We start from the raw sequence: 26,786 nt of genomic DNA, 5'->3' as shown, positions 1-26,786 counted from the left end.
ATCATTGTACATTGTACTATTGCTCTGGCCCCAATTTTTTTTTTTTTAATATCTTTCTTCTCTTGCATATAGGAAAGCTATGGGAGCTGGAGCAGTAGCACAGCAGGTGGCATTTACCTTGCACATCAGCATCCTTTGTGGTCCCTTGAGCCTTCCAGGAGTAGCCCCTGAGCACTGCTAGGCATGACCAAAAAAAACAAAAAGAAAAAAAAAAAAAGCCATGGATTTTGTGTATTAATTTTGTAGTCTGCCAGTTAGATATGTAAATCTGTTTTTTCTAGGTACCTTTTTGTAGTTTTTTTTTTTTTTTTTTTTTTGGTTTTTGGGTCACACCCAGCGGTGCTCAGGGGTTACTCCTGGCTGTCTGCTCAGAAATAGCTCCTGGCAGGCACGGGGGACCAAATGGGACACCGGGATTCGAACCAACCACCTTAGGTTCTGGATCAGCTGCTTGCAAGGCAAGCACCACTGTGCTATCTCTCTGGGCCCCTTTTTTTAGTCTTTTGTCTTCCTTCCTTCTCTCTCCCTCCCTCCCTCCCTCCCTCTCCCTCCCTTCCTCCCTTCCTCCCTCCCTCCCTCCCTCCCTCCCTCCCTCCTTCCTTCCTTCCTTCCTTCCTTCCTTCCTTCCTTCCTTCCTTCCTTCCTTCCTTCCTTCCTTCCTTCCTTCCTTCCTTCCTTCCCTCCCTCCCTTCCTCCCTCGCTCCTTCCCTCCTTCCCTCCCTCCCTTCCTTCCTTCCCTCCGTCTCCTTCCCTCCCTCCCTTCCTCCCTCGCTCCTTCCCTCCTTCCCTCCCTCCCTTCCTTCCTTTCTTTCTATACCCTACTGTGCTCAGAGTTTACTTCTGGCTCTGTGCTCAGAAATCGCTCCTGGTAGGCTCAGGTGACCATATGGGATGCTGGGAATCAAACCTAGGTTTGTCCTGTGTTGGCCACATGCAAAGCAAATGCCTTACCACTGTGCTACCTCTCCAGCCCCAGCCTTTTGTTTTTCTAATATAGCACCATGCCATCCACAAATAGCAAAAGTTTTACTTTTCCCCTTCTTATTTGGATGCCGTGATATCTTCCCTAATTGCTATGGCCTTTATGCCAAGTACTATATTGAATAGAGGTGTCCAGTGGACAGCCTCTTGCCTTATCTTAGAGGGCATTTAGTTTTTGAATTGAATATAGTGCTTGGTGTGGGCTGTGGTAAGTGGCTTTGTTTGTTGTGGACAGTTCCTTCTATTCACCATATTGTTGAGAATTTTTATCATGAATAGGTCCTGGATCTTCTCAAATGTTTTCACTGCATTTATTGATACCATCTTGGTTTTTTTTAAACTGATATTATTATATTACATCAATTGATTTGTATGTTGAACCATCTTTGCATCCCCAGAATTCCAATTGGTCATGGTAAATGATCACTTTAATGGTGGCTGGATTCTCTTTGCCTTGCTTGTATTTTATTGAGAATTTTCACATCTTTGTTCATCAGGATATTGCTGATCTTTTTGTGTGGTGTCTGTCAGTTTCTGGTAATGGGAAGTTGTCTATTCTGTTTCTTCAGTTTCCTCATAGAGCCTGAAAAGGATTGGTCTTCTATAAAGGCTTGGAAAAACCCAGTAGGGCTTGGGCTTTTGTTTAGGGGAATCTTTTGATTACCATTTCTATTTCTTCAGAAGTGATCTGGTCACTTGCAGCCTTGGGAAGTTATAGGAGTTCAAGAATTTATTAATTCTAGATTCTCAGGTTTGGGGACATAAATATTCTCAGAGTAATCTATAGTCCTTTGAATTTCTCTGATATCTGTTATGACATCTTTTTCATTTCTGATTTGGTTTCTCATGGTTCACTTTTTCTTAATGAGTCTTGCTGTGGTTTATAAGCTTCGTTTTTCAAAGAACCACCTCTTGGTTTCATTGATCTTTTGGATTGTATTTTTTGGATTAATTTTGGTTTAATTAATTAATTTCTGCTCTAAGTTTTATTATTTCCTTCCTTCTGACTGCTTCGGACTCCTTTCGTTCTTGATTTTTTTCTTTGCTAAGTTGTGCAGCCATATTATTTACATAGGCCCTTCTTGATGAAGGCTTGCATAGCAATGAACTTTGCTCTCAACATCACTTTCTCTGTATCCCACAAGTTTTGGTTAGTTGTTTCTATATTCCCATTTTTTCCCCATGAATCTGTTAATTTCCTTTCTGACTTTTTTCTCTGACTCATTCCCAGGAGTTTGAGATGTTTCTGTTTCTTTGTGATTAACTTCTACTTCCAGTGAGTCATAGTCTGAAAATAAAGTTGGTATGGCTTTTATCTATCATCTTGACTATGTGGAGATATGTTCTGTGTCCAACGTGTAGTCTGTCTTGGAGAATGTTTTATGTACATTGGAGAAGAATGTATACTTGGCCCTTTGAAGATGTAAAGCTGGATTTATATCTGCTCTACCCTTCTCTTCCATTTCTTCCTTCAAAGGAAGTATTTCCTTACTGACTTTTCCATGTAGTTTATCTATGGAGATGTTGCAGGGTGTTGAAATCTCCAAGTTAAATATTGTGTTGCTATCAATATTTTTCTTCAAGTCAATTAGTAGTTAAGTATTTTTCTGGTCCCACACGAGGTGCATATGTTTAGAAGTGTGAGTTCTTCCTGATGTTTCTATATCCCTGGTCATTAAATGACCTTCACTTTTTGAGACTGAAGTCTTATGTCATCTGATATTAATATGGCCACTCTGGCCTTTGTATTTACTTTAAAGTTTATGTTGAATTAGTCTGCTATTAAAAGTACCGTATTTGCCAGCATATAAGACGACCCCCTAATTTTGCAATTAAAACATAGGTTTAGGCCTATATTCGCTGTATCAGACAGAATGTTCCTGTGCTCATGTACCACAGTGAGCCAATCACAACAAGCAAAGGTCCAAAGGTTATACTGTAATAGACGTCCTCTCTGACTCTGGCCGATCTGAGCAGGCTTTTGACAGTGTGATTCGGGTCCAGAACATTGTCTAATTTGCATGCATCAAAAGCTGCTTGGATTGGCTGAGTCAGAGAGGCAGTCCAAGCAGCCTTGTAGTGATTGGTGCAGGATCGAGTTGGAAAATTTGTTTTGTGGCAGTATTCAGACAATTTTTGTTTAGCGGCAAATTAAAACATTTTTCAGGATATACTCGGCGTATAAGACGACCCTGATTTTCGGTTGGCTTTTGTTTCAAAAGTCGTCTTATACGCCGGAAAATAAAGTTATAAAGTTGCTGGAGTGATGGCGCAACGGATAGGGCTGGGTTTGATCTCCTGGTATCCCATATCATTCCCCAGCATCACCAGGAATGACCCATAAGTGCAGAACTGGGAGATAGGAGTAGCCCCTTAGCACCCGTGGGTGTAACCCCTAAACAAAAATAAACAAAAGTAAATATAATGCTTTAAATAAGTGAAATACAATCATGTTCATGTATTTGAGTTGTTCAAATACAAACACCATATAGATTAAATTCCTACTATTATTGGTGAAATTCTTTTTAAAACTCAAGCATATGAAGTGAATAAAAATGTCTCTGATTTTAGGGCACTTCTAGCTTATTTTTATTTGATTTTCACATGATTCAGTGTTTCAAAATTCTAATCTCTAAAATACTATAATTAAAAACAAATCACAAATTACTTTTTTTAACTCCCTCAGATATGCTTTTAGGATGTTGATTTACTCCTTATGCTACTTATGAAAGAATTTGGATTTCATCCAAGCTAGGAATATAGTTAAGCACAAATTTGGTTAAAGTGATAGACTTAGTTTATAGCTATTATCTTATAATGCTAAGATTCAATTTGAATTATATATTTTTCTTGAGCTACAATACTATTTTGAGTTTTTTTTCCTTTAAGGTTGTGAAGATGAGAAAAGATGTGAAGAGAATCCGAGTACTGGTTATTCGAAAACTTGTCAGGAGTGTCGCCAGGCTGAAGTCAAAAAAGTTAGTAATTTAAAGTAATGGTCCTATGAAAAGTATTATAAAACAAATTATTTTTATTCAACATTTACGAAACTTGAGGGTGGGAATAATTAAATATCATTTTACTCATATGGAACTTGGATTTATATAAAGGACCTGGGTGAAGTAAAATTATGATGTGTCAACATATCTTTACAGGACTTGGACCATATTCATTTAAAATATATGATAGTATGTTTTTTTTTTCTTTCCAGAACCTTTTATGGTCTTTTTTTTTTTTAAGTGTTAGAGCTTTAACCCAGGATTTCACTTAATTAAGAGTATGTTTTGTTATGCCTAAACACATCTCTAGCTAAAGAAAACAGTGGGAAATGACAATGGGTTATGAGTTCTGTGGTTTTCTTTTTCTATTTGTTTTTTCTTTTTCATGGTGATTAGAGATTAAGTATGGTATTTCTGGGATTGGAGTTACAGTACAACAGGCAGCTTTCCTGGCAAGTAGCCAACCAAGGTTTTTTCTTGAAGTCTCATAATGTTCCCACAAGCACCACCAGAAGTAATTCCTTTGGCAGAGGAGTCTCTCTGAGCATTGCCAGGTGTGTGGCCCAAAAACATAAATGAAAAAATATTTTACAGAAAGGATGGTGTTTCATTGAACAAAGCTGATACTTTTTCTTATTGTACATTGGGTTTTTGTTTTGTTTTTGCAGGGGTTCTGAAGATGCCTTATTAAAAAATCAAAGACGGACACAAAGACTGCTTGAAGAAATCCATGCCATGAAGGTAAGAACCTCGAAGGAAGGTGTTATGCTGTATCTCTTATCAACCAGCAATTTGTGTGTATGTATGGTTACTTGAATGTTATCGAGAATTGCTTGCTTGAATATTATTGAGAATTGTCTTAAGACTTATTTGCATGGGCCTGTTTGGTAAGAAATAATAATAATAATAAAATATCACATTTAGGAAACTAATATGTTTAAGCTTGTAGTTTTCCTTTTTTAATTATTGAATTGATTAAACTATTTGACTAATTAAATGACGACCTTGCCAATGTTATAGTAAAAGTAAGTCATGAGGTAAGTTCAAGAATGTTCATCATGTTATTTGGTAATATGGATGGTAATATTGGTGGCTAACATCATGCGCATTGCCAATGCTATAAATTTTTGCATGATGGTGTCAGCATTTTATTTAGCTTTGTAGTAACTTGAAATAAAATTAGTATTGAACTAAAATGATGTGTATTTTTGTTTCTTTTAGTCAGACTCTTCACTAAAATAATTTTTGGGTCTTCATGCTGTTCTTACTTTGTGGAAACTTTCATTTACCAAATGACATAGTATTAAATGTCTGGAAGACTTTTATTGCAGAACTTAAACACAACATTGGTACCAATAATTATCTTAACTGTAGGGTCATTTTGCATATAAGTTTAACTATACATTTTGGTTTAACTTTATGTTTGAGATAGATAAAAGGCCAATAGAATTCTCTAACAATATTTTAATTGAATTTGATTATCAGAACTTAACGGGTATTTTTTATTTTCCTTTTGAAAGATTGCAAAGTGTTTTTTGTTTGTTTGTTTGTTTTGGTTTTTTTTTTTGTTTTTATTGAGATCATTGTGAATTCCAAGTTCTTCATAGTTGTATTACAGGCCATTCCCACCCCAGCATACATCCCATACTTCCACCCTTGGTCTTAACAGATCCATTTTGTGTTTAGCTTGTTATAGTTTGAGTCTCTTGATTTTATTGAAAGACTGCAAAGTATTTTATAGAACAAAACACTCATCGTGTGGTTCTCATAACTCTTCTTTGGTATGAGGTTTATTTATGGCATTTTTCTTTTTTTTTTTCCTTGGGGTCATTTTATTTGTCCTTATTTCTCTTCAGAACTATAAAATTCATGGAATCTGTTTGATTTCTTTTACTACATTTTTAATTTTTTTTCTCTTTTACTAAATTTTAATTCTCCTGTCCCTTTAATTTATTCAATCAAGTTGTCATTATCAGTTTTTTTTACTTTGGCTTATGCATTATTTAAATTATTTTCCATATGCACTTAAACTATTTTTTTCATGAAATGCCTCTGAGAATTAAAATCTCTTGAAATTTTTCTTTTGAAAATACCACTAAGATAGAAAATTATGATTTATTTTTCTTTCACTTTTCCTTGATCTATGTCCTTACTAAATTACATTCTATACCTAAATTTTTCCCTGTAATTTCTTTGAATAGGTATTTTTGTAGTCATAAATTATTCAGAGGTTTTGAGCTGCTATATAATTGCTGATTTTATTTTACCATTGAATGAATGCTTTAGATAGAATACACATATATGTAGCTATGAAGAGTTTACGATGAGTGTAAAACACTTCTTTAGTGATAAATTTTTAAATAAATAGGGCCGGAGAGATAGCATTGAGGTAAGGCGTTTGCCTTTCATGCAGAAGGACAGTGGTTCAAATCCCGGCATCCAAATGGTCCTCTGTGCCTGCCAGGAGTTAGTAACCCCTGAGCGCTGCCAGGTGTGACCCAAAAACAAAAACAAAAACAAAAATTTAAATAAATAGAAATTTTGGCCTGTTTAATCTATAATTGAAACTTCTTTTCTGCTTTTCTCACATCTCATTGGCATCAGGAAAGCACACTCATTGTTGAAACTTCATAGCTTCACAAGATATCTGTCATGACCAGAAGTATTTTTTGTTCATTTTTTCTGTTCTTTCCTGATTCTCTAAAACCTCTGGAATTACTGTGTCACAGAATGGTGTTTGCATACGAATGTTAATCTATTTAATAAACTTATTATATTTTTTAACTCATGACAGTAGGGTAATCTACTTAATAAACTTATTATATTTTTTTTCTTTAACTCATGATAGTGGGGTAGCTCAGATTTGCTGTACTAACATTAGTTTATTAGTGCTGGTTTATTTATTTATTTATTTATTTATTTATTTATTTATTTATTTGAGGGGTTTGGGCCACACCTGGCAGTGCTCAGGCTCAGGGGTTAGTCCTTGCTTGGCACTTAGAAATCACTCCTGGCAGACTCAGGGGACCATATGGGATCCTGGGGATCGAATCCAGGTCCTTCCTGGGTCGGCAACATGTAAGGCAAACACTCCTGCTGTGCAATCTCTCCGGCCCCTAATGCTGTTTTTAAAAACGGGATTTAAGTATGCTGTCACCCTGGGTACAACTTCTATATTTTATACTTTAAAAATATTTAAAATAAATTAAATTTTGATATGTAAAATAGAACGAAAAATAGGAAAGCTTTATGTTTGCTTTTCTTTTGTCATTTAAGTTTTAATTCATGATTTTTTTTACACTTTAGTGTGCTTTATTGAAGCAGCAAATACATCAAGCAGTTTTGTAGATTTAAAGGTCATTTATAGTTTCCTAAGGAAATGTTTATCTTGTAGATGGGAGTGTCAAAGAAATAGTACAGAACAGAAAGTACAGTTACAATTAAAATATGAGAAAAACCGATACTGTTTTCCACAAATATTTTTCCTTAATTCAGGTAACACTTTATATTTGGTCTGTGATGTATTCTGCTTTACTAGCTTGTTATAATAGGATATTTTATTGCTAGATTCACTTCCTCAGGTAAAAAAACTCAAGGTGATTTTAGCAATGAGTTTAGGATTTTTTGACTAAGAAAAAGATAAATATTTGTATATTTTTATGATGCTATAAGCTCTTAGATTCCAACTTTAAAGTATAAAATTCCAAACTTTACAACTTTTTCTTTTTTTATTGTATTAACTTTATTGGTGATATAATAATTGTCATGCATATAACTGCTAATGGACTCTTTCTTTTTCCAATTCTCTTTATTTTTTTATTTTATATCTCCTATTTTCTTTATATTTTTTTAATTATCTTTATTTAAACACCTAGATTATTTAAACACCTAGATTACAAATATGATTGTAGTTGGGTTTCAGTCATGTAAAGAACACCCCCCTTCACCAGTGCAACATTCCCATCACCAATGTCTTTGGGACAACTTTTTCTAATAGCATTCTTACTTTAACTATAATAGTAATAAGAATACTAGCTTCTGAATTAGTTCCTTTTTTTGAAATACTAAAAAAAAGAAAAAAGAAATCAGCTTTTAATAAGTCCCTAAGTTATTTAGCTAGTTAAAGGTATTAAAATTAAGACATACACTATAATCAGTTAAGATGTTCAAGTTGTTATTCCTCAGTAAAAAGGATAATAACAAATTTTGTTAAGGTGAGTATTTTCTCTGTGCAGATACTATTATGAATGTTGTATTCTATTAATTTTTTCATGACGTACCGATTATTATCTCTGATCTGCAGAGTGGGAAAACTAAGGTATAACAAAGAGAAGCAGCTACCGAAAGTTAAATATAAATAGTTGATAGGTAGTATACTTCATACCTTAATAAAAAGCTAGTGGTGTTTGCTACTTTACCATACTCCTGTAGTGAGATGAGAACTTCCTGAAATATATCTGGACTTTATTTTAAAGACACCTTTTTCTTTATGCAGTTATTAAGTGATTTGCGACATGATAACTTTGAGATGGTGACTAGCCTGTGTATTCAGTGACAGGTGTCCAGTAGCTGAATTTTTGTTATTTGTTTGGTGTTTCGGCCACAACTTAGTGTATCTTAGGGCTTAACTCCTGGTTTTGTGCTTAGGGATAACTGCTGGCAGCACTTAGTGAGTCATTGGTGCCAGCTGTTCAAACCCAGGGTCAGCTTTGTGCAGGGCAAGTCCTTAACCCTGTACCAAGACTGAAATTTTTAACACTTGATTTATTTTTATTTCTCTGATGCAATCTTAATTTCTTGGATAAGATTATAATTCACTTAAATGAATTTTATGTTATGAGTAGGATATTAATCTCTTTTGCCCAAGAAAATGAAAATGTTTTTATTTCTTGTTTCTTCATATGCTGGGGATTTTTGAAATACACCCCGGAAATTATGAAGATTAAGTAGTTGATATTCTGAGTTTGGCTATTTTCCCTCAGTGAATAATTTTAGCAGTTAGGCTTCTTCTACCTTTTACATTTTATGTTTAGGCTTCTTCTGTTACACTTCTTGATCAGTAATTCCACCTTAATTCAGATTTTAAAAAAACACTAAAACTTCTCTGTTTAGATCAGGTGCTGGGAATCTAGTCTTTGCTTGATCAGCTCAGGGTTAGATATCCAGGCTAACCCAGATTTTGGCTTTAATACTGCTTTGCATAATAGCTTCCAACACTCAAAATCTCCAAACCATTTTTGAATTCCCTTCTTTCTTAGCTACTTCTTACTCCTAATCTTATCATTCCAAGATCTGCTTTTTCTTTTTTTTTTTTTTAATAATTTTTATTGTGATCAACTTGAGTTACAAGTCTTCCAGAACATAGTGACATTGAATCAGAGGTATTCCCATCACCAGTGTTGTCCTCCCTCCAATCCTGTTCCCCAGCATCCCCCACCTTTGCCCCCCAGACTATTGGTATAACTGGTCCCCTCTGTGTATAGCTTAAGGATTGGATATTGTTCCTGTTTTCATTGACTTTGGGTTTGGTGTTTAAGTCTGATCATTTTTTATTTCTACTCAATGTTTATACAAGTTGTTTGATTTTGGTACTATCCTTTTTTCCCCTCAATTTATGGTAGAAGAGCAAGATGATTCAAGTTATGTGGTTCTCTTTGAATAAAAAAAAAAAACAGGAGGAATCCATCTATAGGTTATAAATAGTAATTTAAAAAAAGAAAAAAATTATCACAAAAAAAGCAAAAAACAAAACAAAAACAATAAAAACCAAATAGACAAAATACAAAAAGAAACAAATATTAAGCAGAAGACCAAAGCCAGCAACTACAAAAAAAAAGCACCACAGCAACAAATACAAGAAAAGAAAAAAGGAAGGAGGACTGTTGTGGCAAGGTTTTTGTTTGTTTGTTTGTTTGTTTTGTCCTTTGCATAGGCATAGTAAATATTGGGGAAATTAGAAAGGGAAGTCCCTTGGCCTAAAAGATCCAGGATTTCTCTGTCCTTGAAGCATACCATCATGGGAATATACAGGCTCTATATAAGCTCCTTCTCACACCCTTAGGAATATTTTCGGTAACAGGAACCTTTCCGCTCAGTTGTGGCTGATTAGTATCGGGCCTCTAACTTGATATTTCGGTATTTGCACAAGTCAGGTCATAGGGTAAAGCCTAGGATAGGCTTTCTTTACGGTTCTAGCAGTTCTGAGTTCTGTTCCATCACTATTGTTGTACTGTTGTTGTAATGAGTCTTCTGTAATTGTTGGTCTTGGTTTTGGGACAGATCCTAGGACAAGCCTAGGATAGAGTCCTTCCTTGTGTTTCCAGAAGGTCTGCTCTGTTGCTCCAAGATCTGCTTTCTGTATCCAATTTCTATAGTCACTTTATTGTTCAGATTTTTGTAATTTTTCACTTAGACTCTTTTAATTATGTTCTGTACTGAAACTAGAGTCTGCCTTTGTGATTTGTTCCAGGATACCTCTTTTCTCTTTGAACTTCTGCCTTTCCATACATATTGTACCCATATTTATTTCATTAGCTTTTTACACTTCTCTCACCTCTACTTCAATTTTGTTTTGTTTTGTTTTGTTTTCTGGGTCACATTTGGCAGTGCTCAGGGGTTACTCCTGGCTCTAGGCTCAGAAATCACTCCTGGCAGGCTCAGGGGACCATATGGGATGCTGGGATTTGAACCACTATCCTTCTGCATGCAAGGCAAATGCCTTACCTCTATGCTATCTCGTTTTCCCAGGAGTTTTCTTATACTCCAGTATACAACATGCTGAAACTTACTCCAATTTCAGGGTCTAATGATCTGCCCCCCTCTTTCTTCCGTATCCCATCCAGCTGCCAGGGGTCATCACTCAGTCATCACTTACTCTGCTTGTCCTGATTAATCTCTTAGGGCACACATAGGAGCTGAGTTACCAAGCATTGCATCCCATCCAGTTGCCGAGTTCATTGCTGCTATGCTCAGTCCCTTGTTCAGCTTTTATGGGACACAGAGGAGGTGCTCTGTCTCCCTCTATCTGTCCTATTATCCACTGTACCCCAGCCAGATGCTCTTGGAGGAGCCCCTCTCTCCACTCTCAGTGTAGATCACAATTAAAAAAATCACAGTCACTACAAATGACAAATGAAAAATGATTGTTGGCACTCCGGAGTCTAGCTTTATTAAACATATACTGTTAACCTTTGAGGGTTCTACTCTTTTTCTATTATGTTTTTTTATTTCCATTTGGTGTACGTTAAAAGAAAGGTAGTCTTATATGTGAATATAGGAAAATACAGTACTCATTACCTTTGTACAGCTTCATTACTTTATTTACATTTTAAACTGACACCTATTTGCTTTAATGCCATTCCTTTTAGAGACTCACTTAAGAAATTTGATCGTAGGCCCGGAGAGATAATACAGTGGCGCTTGCCTTGCAAGCAGCCGATCCAGGACCAAAGATGGTTGGTTCGAATCCCAGTGTCCCATATGGTCCCCCATGCCTGCCAGGTGCTATTTCTGAGCAGATAGATAGTCAGGAGTAACTCCTGAGCATCGCCAGTTGTGGCCCAAAAATGAAAAGAAAGAAAGAAAGAAAGACAGAGAGAGAGAGAGAGAGAGAGAGAGAGAGAGAGAGAGAGAGAGAGAGAGAGGAGGAGGGGGGAGGGAGGGAGGGAGGGAGGAAGGAAGGAAGGAAGGAAGGAAGGAAGGAAGGAAGGAAGGAAGGAAGGAAGGAAGGAAGGAAGGAAGGAAGGAAGGAAGGAAGGAAGGAAGGAAGGAAGGAAGAAATCTGATCGTTTACTCAGTTATTTGCCCCCATTGCAGAGTGACTTAGAATATAAATTTTCTTTATTTTATTGACTTAGAATGTTCAGATTGCTCTGACTCTTGGTAAATAAGTAAAATAGTAGTCAGCTGTTACCAAAAATAGTCACTTTATTTGTTTCATTTTGGAATTAAGCATTAGAAATATAAGAATGAGCATAAGTGGGGCCAGAGAGATAGCACAGCAGTAGGGGTTTGCCTTGCATGCAAGCCCATCCAGGATGGACAGTGGTTCGAATCCTGGCAACCCATATGCTTCACCAAGCCTGCCAGTAGCTATTTCTGAGCACAGAGCCAGAGTAATCCCTGAGTACTGCTGGGTGTGAAGTGAAATGAAAGGAAAGGAAGGGAGGGAGGGGGAGGAGAGGAAGGGAGGAAGAAGAAAGAGAAAGAGACGGGGGTAGTGGGAGGGAGGGAGGGAGGAAAGAAAGAAGGAAGGGGAGAGGAAGGGCAGGCATAAGGATATGCTCTTTTTTTATTAAGGTGTCCAAGAAAAGGCCACTCCCGGGGACACTAGGCTTTTTGGGCTTAATGATTCTGAATTCTTAGGTCAAGATGTGGTGCCATTCAGATCCTGCGGTGCTAGGAACCACGAGGGTCATTTTGCATGCTTATGAGCACGGGGTGCTGACAATTAAACTAGTACTCACACATAGAGAGCATGTACCCTGACTTGGTACTATCAACCTGGGTCAGTACACTTTTTTTTTCTGCCAGGGCTCTAAGGCCATTTAACTTCTCAAAGATATCACTTACTGTTTCTTTTCTTTTTTTAAAATAGTATATTTAAACACCATGATTACAAACATGATTGTAGTTTGGTTTCATCATACAAGAATACTCCCCTTCACCAGTGCAGCATTTCCACCACCAATACCCCTATATCCTTCCTCCCCCCACCCCTGCTTGTATTTGAGACAGGCATTGTAATTCTTCTATTCTTTAACATTGACAAGGTAGTTGTTAGTGTAGTTATTTTTCTAACTGCATTTACTCCTATGTGGTAAGTTTCATATCATGAGCTAGTCCTTCTGGCCCTCATCTCTGGGGATTATAATAATGTCTTATTTTTCTTAAAACCCATAGATCAGTGAGATTATTCTGTGTCTCTCCCTCTGGCTGATGGTTTTCATGTCCATCCATGTATAGGAAAATTTCATGACTTCATCTCTCCTGCCGACTGCATAATATTCCATTGTGTATATGTACAGTTTCTTGAACCATTCATCTGTTGAAGGGCATCTCAGTTGTTTCCAGATTCTGGCTCTTGTAAATAGCACTGCAATGAATATAGGTGTGAGGAATGGATTTTGAATTGTATTTTTGTTTTCTTAAGGTATATCCTTAGGCACGGTATAACTGGATCATATGGGAGTTCAGTGTCCTGAATTTTGAGGAATCTCCATATTGTTTTCCATAAAGGCTGGACTTGATGGCATTTCCACCATATGAATGAGAGTTCCTTTCTCCCCACATCCCCACCAGCACTGATTGTTCTTGTTCTTTCTGAGGTGTGCCAGTCTCTATGGTGTGAACAAGAACAATCAGTGCTGGTGGGGATGTGGGGAGAAGGAACCTCTTCCAGGTTCTCATGTTTTGTGGCATAGTGTTTCTCAAAGTTGTCTCTGATTACCCTGTAATGATGTCTTTGATTGTTGATTCTTCCTGTATCTCTGGGACTCCAATGATTCTTATGTTGTTTCTGTTGAATTTATCAAACACTTCTATTTTCATCTGTTCACATTCCTGAGTATTTTTTTCATTGTCTGATTATTTCCTTTTACGTTTCCTTTCCATTCTCTTCTGCCTTATGGAGTTGTTATGCTTCTCATCTTTCAGCTCACTAATTCTGTCCTCAGCTGCTGTTACTCTGTTGGTGAGGCTTTTCATTGAGTTTTTCATTTCATCTACTGAGTTTTTCAGTTCTGTAATTTCATTTTGAAGTTTTCTGATTTCTATCTTCGTGGTCTGCCCAGCTCGATCTATGCTTTCTTTGAGTTCTCTGAGCATCCTCCATATTTCTATTCTAAACTTATTATCTGAGAGGCTAATTATTGGTATTTTTTGGGTCATCGGAGCAGCCATCTTAATTCTCTCTGCATGCTGTTGTCCTGCATTGTTTCCCCATTGCCACACTTGTCATTTTTACCATGTGTTTCTATGGGGTTTATGGACTAGAAGATGTTTGCTGCCATGGATTTCTGGCTCCACCCTTTGTGGCAGAATAAGCCTACCTCTGTGATAGGCCCTGGAGAGCTTATGTTTGCTGGGGTCTTCTTTGGCTGCTGCATGCTGAAAACCGGGAAGCCAGGCAGGGAGGGCAAGTGCAGTTCTGTATAGTGTCCCACAGGCAGGCATCAGCCCCCAGCCCTTGTGGGCGGAGACATGCCTACTTCTGTGTTGGACCCTGGAGAGCTTATGTTTGCTGGGGTTTTCTTTGGGGTTTTAGATTTTAAATGAGAACTATTGGAGCAAATAATGAACCCTGCTTTTGAACCACCCTTTGGTTTTGAAGTGTTTGCTTGTATTTGAAAACAAAGGAAAAGTTAGTGCTCCTATTTGTAAAGGTTTGTCCTATTCGTTAACATTTGTAAAATGTTTTTCATCACATTTGGGCCAGTAGTTTATTGTTTTTGTTTTGTTTTGTTTTGTTTTGGGTCACACCCGGCAGCTTTCAGGTCACTCCTGGCTCTGCACTCAGAAATCCCTGGCAGGCTAGGGGCACCATATGGAATGTTGGGATTTGAACCACTATCCCTCCTGGATCAGCTGTGTGCGAGGCAAACGCCCTACCGCTGTGCTCTCCCTCCAAGGGCCAGCAGTTTAATACAAGAAAGAACCCAGGGATGCAGTGCTGCTCAGGCTCTGATGCTGGGTATTGATAAGACTAACTCATCATACTCGGGAGCTCCAGGATTTGTGTAGTCCACCATAATCACTTTCCTGTCTATTGGTTCTTGAACGCTTATTTTTCTGTTGTTTTGTTTTAGGGCCACACCCAACAGTTATTCAGGAATTATGCCTGGCTCTGGGCTCAGTAATTACTCCTGGTGGTGTTCAGAAGACCATATATTATGTTGGAGACTAAACCCAGGTCACCTACATGCAAAGCAAGCATCTTACTATACTATCTCTTTGGCCCATTGTACACTAATTTTAAAATTAAAAAAAAAACTTTATTATTGCTTCAGTACAGATAAACTTGCTTAAAGACTATGGAATGTGTAAACAGGATTTTGAGGTATTCATTGCTTAAAGGCCATGGAATGTGTAAACAGGATTTTGAGATATGCATTAAGAAAAGAAGTACACCTGAAGTTTTTTGTTGTTATTTTTTAATTCTTAGTTTAGTTTTGATTTTTTAAATATTTTATAAGTTTAGAAATTTAACCCTTGATCTATCTCTCTGGCCTCCAAGATAATTTTTTTAATAGTGCTTCATTCCTTTATGAATTGGGCCCTCGTCTGAATAAAATTATATGGCCAATGTTTATGGTTCATTGTTCTCATTCTTTTTGACACTAAAATTTAGCTAGTGGTATCCTTTTTAAGCTAGTTTATGTGACTTTTTGAGACAAACCCCTTTACCCCTCATTTGCTGTCATAGAACAGGAGTTAATCTTTTTTTTTTCTTCAGTTTGTTTTGCCTGAGATCTATAGCTAGCCATTTCTGCAAGAATCTCAGCTTTATTTTAGTGCTATTTAGCATGGATAGCTTTTGATTGGGGGGGGGGATTGAAATAAAAGTTATCAATATCCCACAAAAACAAATTTTAAAAGTGGGCTGTGTCTTACCAATGCCGAGGTAGGAAAAATAAAAACATATCTAGGTCATTCTATCTAAAGCTAAATAAATGTATGGCATATAAAACACCTAGAAGAAAAGTATTCTAATATGGGACTGTAAGATCAATGAGACAGGTAAAAAGGCCAAGTGTCAGGCTCTAAGTCTTTGACTTCAGTCTATTTTCAAAAGTGAAGTAAAGTATCTTGAGACAGCAAAAACTAAGAGGATTATTTTGATTCTGGACCTTATGAGCGTGATAATGATAAAGCAGAGGTTTCCAGACATATTTGTCCTCCTGCCCCTTTTTCATCCCCATCTTTGTCCTTAGAAAAAACAAACCACTCAATGATATCTACCCTCCAGAAATCTACCTACTTTAAGCAAGCAAACAGAAAGTGTCCTCCAATTGTACTGGTGTACGACTTCTGAAATCAAAAGTCAAATGACTACAGCAGAGAAAGGAAAAATTGTAAATGGGAACATAGCAAGCAGACATCGTGAAAAAGCCAATGTGGTCAGGTGGCTGAGCCCTTTAAGCTCAGCTCAGAGACTGCAGATCCCATTAATTGCAATAGAAAATAGGAATAGGTGAAGGAAAATGGAAGCTATTGTATTTGGAAGAGTCATTTACCTGTAATATCAGCAGTAAACTTACTGAAGTTCTATCTGATAGAACTGTGTTTAGTAAATAGTTAATTAAGCAATATTAATGAACCAGGGGATTTTGTTGTCACTGTACATAACATTGATGAGATTCCCATCCATGGAAAATCTTGAGTTCAAATATAGTAGCTCTCTATATAGTTATTTCAGAGAAGTACATTTCTTACCTCATTTCCAAATCAATGAATTTTAAGAATTAAGACTTCTCTCTTGGCCCTTTATAAATTATTAGAACCTTGTAACATATATTTTATTATCATTTTAGTTAAATGGAAAATTAAAATGTTTGTCTAATACATGTTTTATCATATATTTGCTGAGTTAAAAAACACAGTTGCGGGGCTGGAGAGATAGCACAGCAGTAGGGCATTTGCCTTGCATGCAGAAGGATGGTGGTTCGAATCCCTGCATCCCATATGGTCCCCCGAACCTGCCAGGGGCAATTTCTGAGCATAGAGCTAGGAGTAGTCTCTGAGTACTGCTGGGTGTGATACCTCCCTACCTCTCCCCTCCCCCGGAAAAAAAAAACAAACAGTTACAGTGAGAAAAGTATATGTATTAAGGTAAAATCCAAATAGATTCAAGACCTTGTATCAGACCTGAAACCATAAAGTATATAGAACAATGTGTAGGTAAAACATTCCAGGACATTGAGACTAAAGTCATCTTCAAGGAAAAAACATCACTCTCCAAACAAGTGAACGTGGAGATATACAGATGGGAGTATATTAAGCTGAGAAGCTTCTGCACCTCAAAGGAAAGAGTGACTAGGATACCAAGGCCACCCACCGAATGGGAGAAACTATTCACCTAATACCCATCAAATAAGTGGCATATTAATATCCAAGATATGCAAGGTACTAACAGTACTTAACAAGAAAAAAAAAATCTAAACCCATCAAAAAGGGGAAGAAGAACTGAAGAATTTCTCAAAGAAGAAATACAGATGACCAAAAGGCATATGAAAAAATGCTTCACATCACTAATCATCAGGGAGATGCAAATCAAAACAACAATGAGGTACTATCATGCCACAGTGATTGGCATGTATACATCCATCACAAAGAACAAGAACAATCAGTACTAAGGAGATGGACAGAGAGAGGAACTCTTATTCACTGTCAGCGGGAATGCCGTGGTGTTCAGCCTTTTTGGAAAACAATATGGATGTTCCTTAAAAAACTGAAAATTGAGCTACCATATGATCCATCAATACCACGCATAGTGATATACCCTAGGAACTCAAAAACAATACAAAAAGTTCTTCTGCACACATATTTATTGCAGTGCTATTTACAATAGCCAGAATCTGGAAACAACCCAGATGCCCTTCAACAGATGACTGGCTAAAGAGATTGTGGTACATTTACACAATGGAGTCTTATGCAGCCATCAGAAAAGATGAAGTCATAAAATTTTCCTATACAAGGATGGACATGGAAACTTATGATGAGTGAAATAAGTCAGAGGGAGAGAGATAGACACAGAATAGTCTCACTTATCTCTGGCTTTTAAGAAAAATAAAAGATTTCTTTGAGGTCTAAGTCTTGGGGTGTTCTATGTTTTCCTCAGTGAACTTTATGTATTCAGGTCTAATCTCAAGGTCTTTAATCCACTTTGAATTGACTTGTGTAAATTGTGAGATATGGATTAATCTTTATTTTCTTACACGTGTTTATCAAATTGTTTCAACACCATTTTTTGAAGAGATTTTCTTTGTTCCAGTTCAATTTCTTGGCTCTTTCATCAAAGATTAGTTGACCATATACTTGGGTGTTTGTCACTGAATGGTCTATTCTGACCCATTGGTCTGAAATTATGTCTTTGTTCCAATACCATGCTGTTTTTATCACTAATTTTATATTAGAGCTTCAAATTAGGTAATGAGATGCCTCCCAATTTCATGTGTTCTTAATATGGATTTTTCTATCTTGGTCTTTTATAGTTCCACATGATCTTTATAATTGATTGTTCTAAGTCCTTGAACTAGTTAGTCTGAATTTGAATAGGGATTGCATTGAATGTATATAGTACTTTAGGGAAGATGGTCATTTTGATGATATTGATTCGTCTAATCAATGAGCATGGTATTTTCTTCCATTTTCTTCAGTCTTTTTTAGGTTTTCTGAAGTGTTTAAAATTTTCTTTACCTAACCTCTACTGTTAGGTTGATTCCTGTGTACTTGATAGTTTTAGACACTATTTTAAATAAAATAGACTCTGTCTCCTCTGAGTCATTATTTGTATAAAGGAATGCAACCGTCTTTTGTGTATTGACTTCCTAGCTGGCTACTTTGCTGTATTGCTTTATTGTTTCTAGGAGCTTTTCTATTGACTCTTTAGGGTTTTCAATGTATAACATCATGCCACCTAAAAATAGAGATGGTTTGATTTCCCTCTTTTCCTTTTTGTATTCCTTTGATTTCCTTCTCTTGTCTGATTGCTATTGCTTGGACTTCTAATACTATGTTGAATAAGAATGGACAGTGGACAGCCTTGCTTAACCTTAGAGGAAATGCTTTCAGTTTTTCACTGTTGAGAATAATGTTGGCTGTTGGATTCTTATAGGTAGTTGTTACTATCTTGAGGAAGGTTCCTTCCACACTTACTTTGCTGATATTTTTCATCTTGAATGGGTGCTGGATTTTGTCAAATGCTTTCTCTGCATCAATTGGTATGATCATGTAGTTTTTTTATCCTTCCTTTTATTGATGTGCTGTATGATGTTATATATTTTGATGTATATTAATATGCATATAGTGAACCATCCTTACATACTAGGGATGAAACCCTCTTGGTCATGATGTATAATCTTTTTTATTTGTTCTTGATTTGATTTGCTAAGATTTTGTTAAGGATTTTTGCATCCACTGTCATTAGTGAAATTGGTCAGTAGTTTTCTTTCTTGGTATCTTTGTCAACTTTGGGAATGAATATGATATTAGCTTCATAGAAGGTATTAGGAAGGATACCCATCATGATGGTTTGGAAGAGTCTAAGTGTCAGTAGTAGTAAGTCTTCTCTGATTGTTTGACAAGTGTGATATATCCTAGAGAAGGTCCATATGCACTTGAGAAAAATGTGTATTTTGAGGAGTCAAAGACCCTATATAGATCCATTAGTCCTAATTCTTTCAGTTTCTCATTTAGGACTCTTTATGTCTTTGCTGGTTGTCTCCCACTATAACTGACCTCTGTGTATTATAGCTAAAACCAGTATTGAAATGTAAGAAAGATAATCTTCATCTTAAGCAACAAAAACAACAGCAACAGAAAATAAATTTAGATGTATATAAAGAAAGGTAATTGTTCTTGTTTAAAGACACAGAATATTGGGCCAGAGCGGTGGCACAAGCGACGGGTCATTTGCCTTGCAAGCAGCTAACCTAGGAAGGACCACTGACTCAATCCCCCCAGTATCCCATATGATCCCTCAAGCCAGGAGCTATTGTTGAGTGTCACTGGGTGTGGCCCAAAAAGCAAATAAAATAAAATAAAGGCACAGAATAAAATTATTACCTAAGCATTAAACTCATGGCATAACTTTTATATATCTTTAATTTCTGTTAGCCAAATTGAATATTTCTTAAGGGTACCATATGACTGTCATTGGGATAGCTAAACTGCTATTCACTAATTCCCTGTGTCTAAAGATAGATCTCAGCTTGTCAGATAACCTGAATTCTTTTATCAGTAAATCTTTTCTGACTATTAATATTCAACTATTTAATTTTGTTGTATACTGAAGTCATCCCTTATTTCTTTGGTGGAAGGCATATCAAACTTGAATTATTTTAGGGGAATATGTAGATAGGCGTGTACTATCATTAAACCCACGTTACATTTTTAGTAATTATTTTGTTTCCTCTGGTTTTTAATTTTCTAGAATTTAATATAGGTTAGTTTCTTAATAATAGAAAGGTATTTCATGCTTTTGATTTTTTAATCAAGTATTTTTCAATAATAATTTTTTTCCAGTGTTCTCATGTCATTAAGATGTTAGAACTAATTCTCTAAATTTAAAAATTAACAAATTTAGTTATCTCTCTTCAGTTTTCTTTTTAGTTTTGTTTTATTTTGCTTTGGGTTTTTTGGGGGGTCCATACTTGGAGTACTCAGATCTTACTTTCTGACACCTCACTGCAGTCAGGAATTATCACTGCAAATGGTACTCAGAGAACCTTAGGGGATGGATGCTGAGGATCAAACCCAGGTCAGCCCCATACAAGGCAAGCACCTTATCCACTGTACTATCTTGCCGCCCTCATGATGTTTTTATTATTTCTTTCTTATTAGAGAAAATTAAATTTTCTACCTTACATGGAATCTCAGTATAAGATTGTCACAAGAGGACTAGCTTTTTTTAATAGTAGTATCATTTGCAATAAGTTTTTTCCTAAAAGTTAATTTCTCTAAATATTTAGAACTTATTAAGTATCAGGTTTTTTAAAACCAAAGCAAATGAGAAACTGAACTCTAATTATACAGTTTGACATTATATTCATAAATAATTTTTTTATTTATAGGAATTGAAACCTGATGTGGTAACTAAGTCTGCTCTTGGTGATGATATCAACTTTGAAAAAATCTGCAAAAAGGTAGATGTGCAAAGTTCCTCATTTTCTATGAAAAGTTCCTACTTTATTGTTATGTTTGTTTTGAAGAGAAGTTTACTAGAAAATCTGTTTCCTTTAGCATATATGGTAATTTTCCCCCTTTTAAGATCTATTAAAAAGGTCTATTATTTTTAAGGTCTGTTTATTACCATAAAACATTATTATCATTGTTTTATGGTAATATAGATTTTGCTTTGCTGTGCAATCAAAACTTCATGGTCATTAAAGGTATGTTAAACTTACTGTGGCATTTGTGTTTTGGATAGCAGTCTTCCTAATTAAAATAAGAGTCTTTATTTTCTTTCAAAATATCTTTGTTTGTTTGTTTGTTTGTTTTTGGGTCACACCCGGCCGCGTTCAGAGGTTACTCATGGTTCTGCTCAGAAATCACTCCTGGCAGGCTCGAGGGACCATATGGGATGCCGGGATTCGAACCACCGTCCTTCCATATGCAAGGCAAACGCCTTACCACTGTGCTATCTCTCCAGCCCTCAAAATATCTAATGAGTATTTCACAAAATTTTAACTGCTTTGTCCTTGTGAAAGGTTAGGTTTATGTCACCTTTTTTTTTTTATTTTATAATTGGGTGTGACCCAAAAATTTTTTACAATTTTACAAACAAGGAAACTGATTTAGAAATAATAAAATAAACTAAGGAAGGCTTTGCCACATCCACTGAGTCCCAGTAAAAATTTCTACCCAGATTCTTTGCTCATTGAATTTGTCACCCCTTCCTTCTCTTCCAAACTAAAATTTCACCTTCTACATTTCTCCTTATTGATTAATATTTATATACATGAGTTTTTATTACTTAACTGTTTTTACTTATATTGATATTTTCTCTAATTTCTTATTTATGATCATATTTTTCTTTCTTTGTTTTCCTGACTTCTTAATTTTGAAGTGTAAGTTACTATTTTTTAAATTTTTGTATATTTGTGAAAGTATGTGATACCCTGGGTAACTCCTGGTGATACTTGCCAGAGCATTGCCAAATATCAGTGCTTGAACTAGCAATGTTTTTGCTGTTTGGGCCTGATTGTATTAGTAACTAAGTCATGCTGGGTTATAAGGTGATTTGTCACTCCAGGGATTGAACTCAGTGCCTTGAGTGTGAAAGCCATGTATTCCAGCCCTTGATAAGTCTCCCCAGTCTTTTTCAGTTGTAGATTTTATACTTCTATTCTAATGTCAACATATAATGCTGTCACTGCTCTTTCAACCCCATTTTCATTGCATCTTAGATGGTTGCAATGTTGTTTTAATTTTCTTTAAGTTAAAAATGTTTTAAATTGGGGCCAGAGCGATAATGCAGCAGTTGGGCTTTTGCCTTGGACGTAGCTGATCCAGGACAGACCTCGGTTCGATCCCTGGAGTCCCTTATGTTCCCCCAAGACAGGAGTGATTTCTAAAGGCATAGCCGGGATTAACACCCCTGAGAGTCGCCGGGTGTGGCCCAAAAACCAAAAAAAAAAGTTTTAAATTTGGGGGTTGGAGTGATAGCACAGCAGTAGGGTGTTTGCCTTGCACAAGAGATGGACCTGGGTTTGATCCCTCTACATCCTACATGGTCTCCAGAACCTGCCAGTAGTGATTTCTGAGCACACAGCCAAGATGACCCGTGAGTGCTGCGAGGTGTGAACCAAAACCAAAACAAAACTGAAGTTTTAACTTTCACTTCATGTTTATTTTGATGTATTGTTAGAAGTTTAATCTTTCAAGTTTTAATGTCTTTCATTACTGTTTATGACCATTACTCTTTATGATTATGAGCATATTTCTGTGATTTTTATTTTTTACCTCATTAATATTTGTGTTATGGTCTTAGATTATGGTTTATTTTCATAAATATTTTATATTCATTTGGTAGCATCTTGGAATCATTGCCTTGTATCAGGACTTACTTAAGTGGTTGATCGTGCTAGTCATGTAATTTATTTCTTCATCAATTTTCTGCTTACCGTATTTTCCGGCATATAAGACAACTTTTGAAACAAAAAAAAGTCAACCGAAAATCGGGGGTCTTCTTATAGCCGAGGATATCCCGAAAAATGTATCAATATGCCGCTAAACGAAACAAACAAACAAAAAATCAGGCCGCAGTTTCCAAATCTCTTTCTTGGGGGCTCCCAAACATTACTCAGGAGATCTGGGGGCCACTTCTGGCAAAACCCAGCTAACCGTATTGGTGGTTCAGTGCTAGGGTCCGAGGATGGGTTGTTGTTTGGTTCATGTAGTAGGGGAGATTAACTGAGGCCACCAGGAAATTGCCAGAAAAGGTGCCTATGATAAGGGACCAATCACTGCAAGGCTGCTCGGACCGCCTCTCTAACTCAGCCAATGCAAGCAGGCTTTTTATGCATGCAAATTAGACAATGTTTTGGGCCCGAATCTACACTGTCAAAAGCCTGCTTAGATGGGCCAGAGTCAGAGAGGAAGTCTATTCCAGTAGAACCTTTGAACCTTTGCTTGTTGTGATTGGCTCACTGTGGTACATATAGTTGCAGCACAGGAACGTTCTGTCTGATACAGCGAATAGAGGCCTAAACCTATGTTTTAACTGCAAAATTAGGGGGTCGTCTTATACGCCGGAAAATACGGTACTTGCTTTATTCATTACAATAAGGCATTTTGGAATATTCAACTAGTAATATCAATGTAAAATTAGCCTTGAGGAAAGACTTGCTCTGATTTTGCATTTATATAAACTAGCATCCACTTGTCTATAGTTCAATGGCAGGAGGTTTGGGGTGGGGAGAGTTGCTCACTAGGTGGCCTGGCTCTGTGCTCAGGGGTTACACTTGGCTGTGCTGGGAAGATGACATGTGTGCAGGGAGGGGTCTCAGATCAGCATCTTGCTGCATTGCCAGGCAAGTTTAACCATTGTACAATCTCTCTGATACAATTAAATTTTAAAGTATCTTACTGTAAGAAGACTAGAAATATGAAAGGTTTCTGGTTGTGTGGAAGAAGAGAAGGATTTTTGTTGACTTTGTTCTGGTCGGAAAAGCATCATCAAAGTTATGAAAAAGGTTTTTTTGCAGCCTCTGTTTTATCTTGCAACGTAATACTAGAAAATTCATTCATAAAATGAAGGGAGAAATGTAGACATGTTAAGTTTTAAATTTGTATTTTGATCTGTCTCACAAAATGATAGCATGTTAATTACTAGCATGCTAGTGCTAATTCTGAAAAATTAATGAGAAGTAGTTTTTCTTATTTTAAAATATAAAAATGTGAGATTTTTTTTCAGAAATATTTAAAAATCTGGTTGTATTCTAAAGGCAATTCATTAATGTTTAATTTGTGGTGAGGATTCAAAGCAGTTTATTTTTAGTTTCCTAATAATATTATGTTTCCACTTAAACTCTGACAGTAAGATTTGGCAATATTAATCTTAATTTGAACTTGATAATATCCAAAGTGAAATGTCACGTGTCTAGTTTTCTTGCGTTCTTTTTCTCCCTTTCTAGATTGTTTTTACTTTGGACACTTAGTATTTGTGGTTGTGTGTGTGTGTCTGTCTGTCTGTCTGTCTGTGTGTAATTGCAGATTTTTAGAAAATCTTTCATTTTGAATCCTTTCCAAAACTTTCAGTGTAAAAATGTCATTTATTCTAAAAATGGGAAAGTAAATAGCTACATTATATTGTTATCTTTGTTATTTTGTAATAGCATATTCATTTGATTTATGATTAGTAATGCAGCAAAAATATTTAGGACCTTACTGAAACATTATCAAGTGAAATTTGATTGCTTTGACCTTTCTCCAAATTAAAGGAAGGAAAAGAAGGTGGAGAGGGAGGAAAGGAAAACAGTTGTTTCATCAAAGTTATTGATGCAACCCTTGATGGATTTAAAGCCAAGAGAAACTGCCCTACTTCTGAGTCATCACACTCCGCTCAAGCTATCTGATTTCAGCTCTGTTGTTACTATTTATTTCATTTGCAATATCCTTATTAAATTCAGGTTCTTCTGTATCAAAGCCTATTAATTAATGAAACTTTTAAGCAAAAATAAGGAAGGCAGCTAGCTGACTATCCTAGGAGAACTGGATATTCTTCAGTTTATTATTAGTGGGAGCATGGTAGACCATATTCAGATAAGAAATGTGTCTGTTACATAGAACCTTGAGTAGGTGAGGCTGGTTGATCATTGAGAGTAGAGTGGAATAAATTATTTGTGTAGCTTAGATCTTACACAATTTTTTCATAAATGTTTTTTACCGTAGTTGATCTTAGCAGTGATCTTGGCGCGAAGATGGGGGAAGAGAGAGTAGTCATTTCAGAGAGCTGATGGAAATTTAAAACTTATAGAAGAAATAGTATTCTTTTTTTGAAGAATAAGCAATATAGTAGAAAAGCTTTTTTGTTATTATAGTAAACAGCTACAAGATAAGAGGAAACAAATATTTATTAACATCTTGTTGAACTCTTTAAGTGCTCTCTCAATATGAAGTAAAGGAATATCCTCTTTCAATGACAGAATCAGAAAGGGAGAGAACAAATTTCAGACAGAGCAGTGGACTAAAACCACATTTTTTCTAACGCTACAAGTTTAGAATCATTCTTTTATGGTGATTGTAACAGTTCAAAAATACAGTTTGTCACAATTCTTCTGATTAGCTAAATGGACTTTTCTATATTCATGCTTTTAATGAATACAAATAGGAATGTGTTTAACCTCGGTTAAAACCTAGAATTGGAATTAAGTAAAGTATTGCTTCTAGAGTTCTACTGCTACTGGTTCATAGGAGTCCATTTCAGGCAAAATTTCAAAGGAATGAACATTGCATGTAATCAAGTATTTTCATTTTTAGACTGTTGTTTATATTCACATGTACATTCTCAAAATTCTTTTCAAAATTGAACACTAAGAGCTTTGTACTCACAATAAATACCCACATGCCAAAATAAAAATTTTTCCATTAAACGATGAGGTGTTTTTCCTTTTTTATTTAATTTATTTGAGATGGAAGAAACTGGAGGTGTGTGAAAACCACAGTTTCCTAAGAATTTTCCTTGGCAAACAGTGTCAGCTTTAAATAAGGAAAGTGGTGGCTGCCTTCTTATCCCCAATATTCTGAAGACTTTTTTATGCAGGTGCGAAACTGCTTGTAGAGACTACTTAACCTTGTAAGCATCAAATTGAATTTATTTAAATTCAAGATACATGATTGTTTTTGAATTCCATCTATAAAAGTCCTTCATAATATTTTCTCTTTTTCCTATAAATTTGATCATATTTGCCTTGGATTTAGTTATTGTGTTTGTGTGCTTATGTATAAAAGTTTGTGCCTGCACATAGTAAGGGCTCAGTAAACATAAGTAAATAAATGAGGAAGAAATGGACAGAAGACTAAGAGAAAGCAGTAAAGGAACTGAAGACTCACAGAAGCAGCTATTTTCCTTTTGTGAGTTTAGTCCATTGTCTTCAGCAAATACAGACATTTCAGATGAGAAAGACCCAAACACTCTTGTAGCTTTTGAAGTTTCTTTTAAAGAGCCATGAATAACTGCTGAGCATTGACATATGTCAAAGAATTTAATTGTTCAAGTGGAGTAATATTTTTGTCAGCATGTTTTATTTCTTCTTAAAAGATGGATTATCTAATGAGAATATTTAAAAATTCCTATTATAAGTTATTATAATCTTTTAAAGTTGCTAACTATCTCTCACATTTATGTTTATAGTGCCATGTTATTTGTATTCCCTTGTGCTTATTGTTTTACTTTGCAGTCTGATTCTACTGCAACAGAAAGAGCAATTGCCAGATTAGCAGTGCACCCTCTTCTGAAGAAAAAAATAGATGTGTTAAAAGGTAAAATTAAATAATTTTTTATTAGAATTTTTCCTCTACTTTTTGCTTGGGTTGGGTATAATGAAGAAAAATATTTTTTCTAAATTTTAGTTTATATATAATTTC

At 35.9% G+C, this 26,786-nt stretch overlaps 1 protein-coding gene and 1 long non-coding RNA gene across 2 annotated transcripts in view; one reads left to right on the top strand and one right to left on the bottom strand.

Moving 5' to 3' along the window:
• LOC126006085 (uncharacterized) overlaps window positions 1-26,786 on the bottom strand; it is a 1,493,032-nt gene that overhangs the window by 1,451,195 nt on the left and 15,051 nt on the right. The window lies entirely within an intron of this gene.
• The window catches only part of SRFBP1 (serum response factor binding protein 1), a 48,793-nt gene that overhangs the window by 16,523 nt on the left and 5,484 nt on the right, over window positions 1-26,786 (top strand). Inside the window, exons 2-5 of the mRNA XM_049771401.1 lie at window positions 3,871-3,959; window positions 4,649-4,721; window positions 20,771-20,842; window positions 26,600-26,681. Of these exons, the coding sequence (XP_049627358.1) occupies window positions 3,880-3,959; window positions 4,649-4,721; window positions 20,771-20,842; window positions 26,600-26,681 (307 nt within the window). The 5' untranslated portion in view covers window positions 3,871-3,879. The remainder of the gene's footprint in view (window positions 1-3,870; window positions 3,960-4,648; window positions 4,722-20,770; window positions 20,843-26,599; window positions 26,682-26,786) is intronic.

The sequence above is a fragment of the Suncus etruscus genome, chromosome 4 (genome assembly GCF_024139225.1).
Source record: "Suncus etruscus isolate mSunEtr1 chromosome 4, mSunEtr1.pri.cur, whole genome shotgun sequence".
NCBI lineage: Eukaryota > Metazoa > Chordata > Mammalia > Eulipotyphla > Soricidae > Suncus > Suncus etruscus.
The sequence above is the reverse complement of the archived record's forward strand: the minus strand, read 5'-3'. Positions and strand labels throughout refer to the sequence as shown.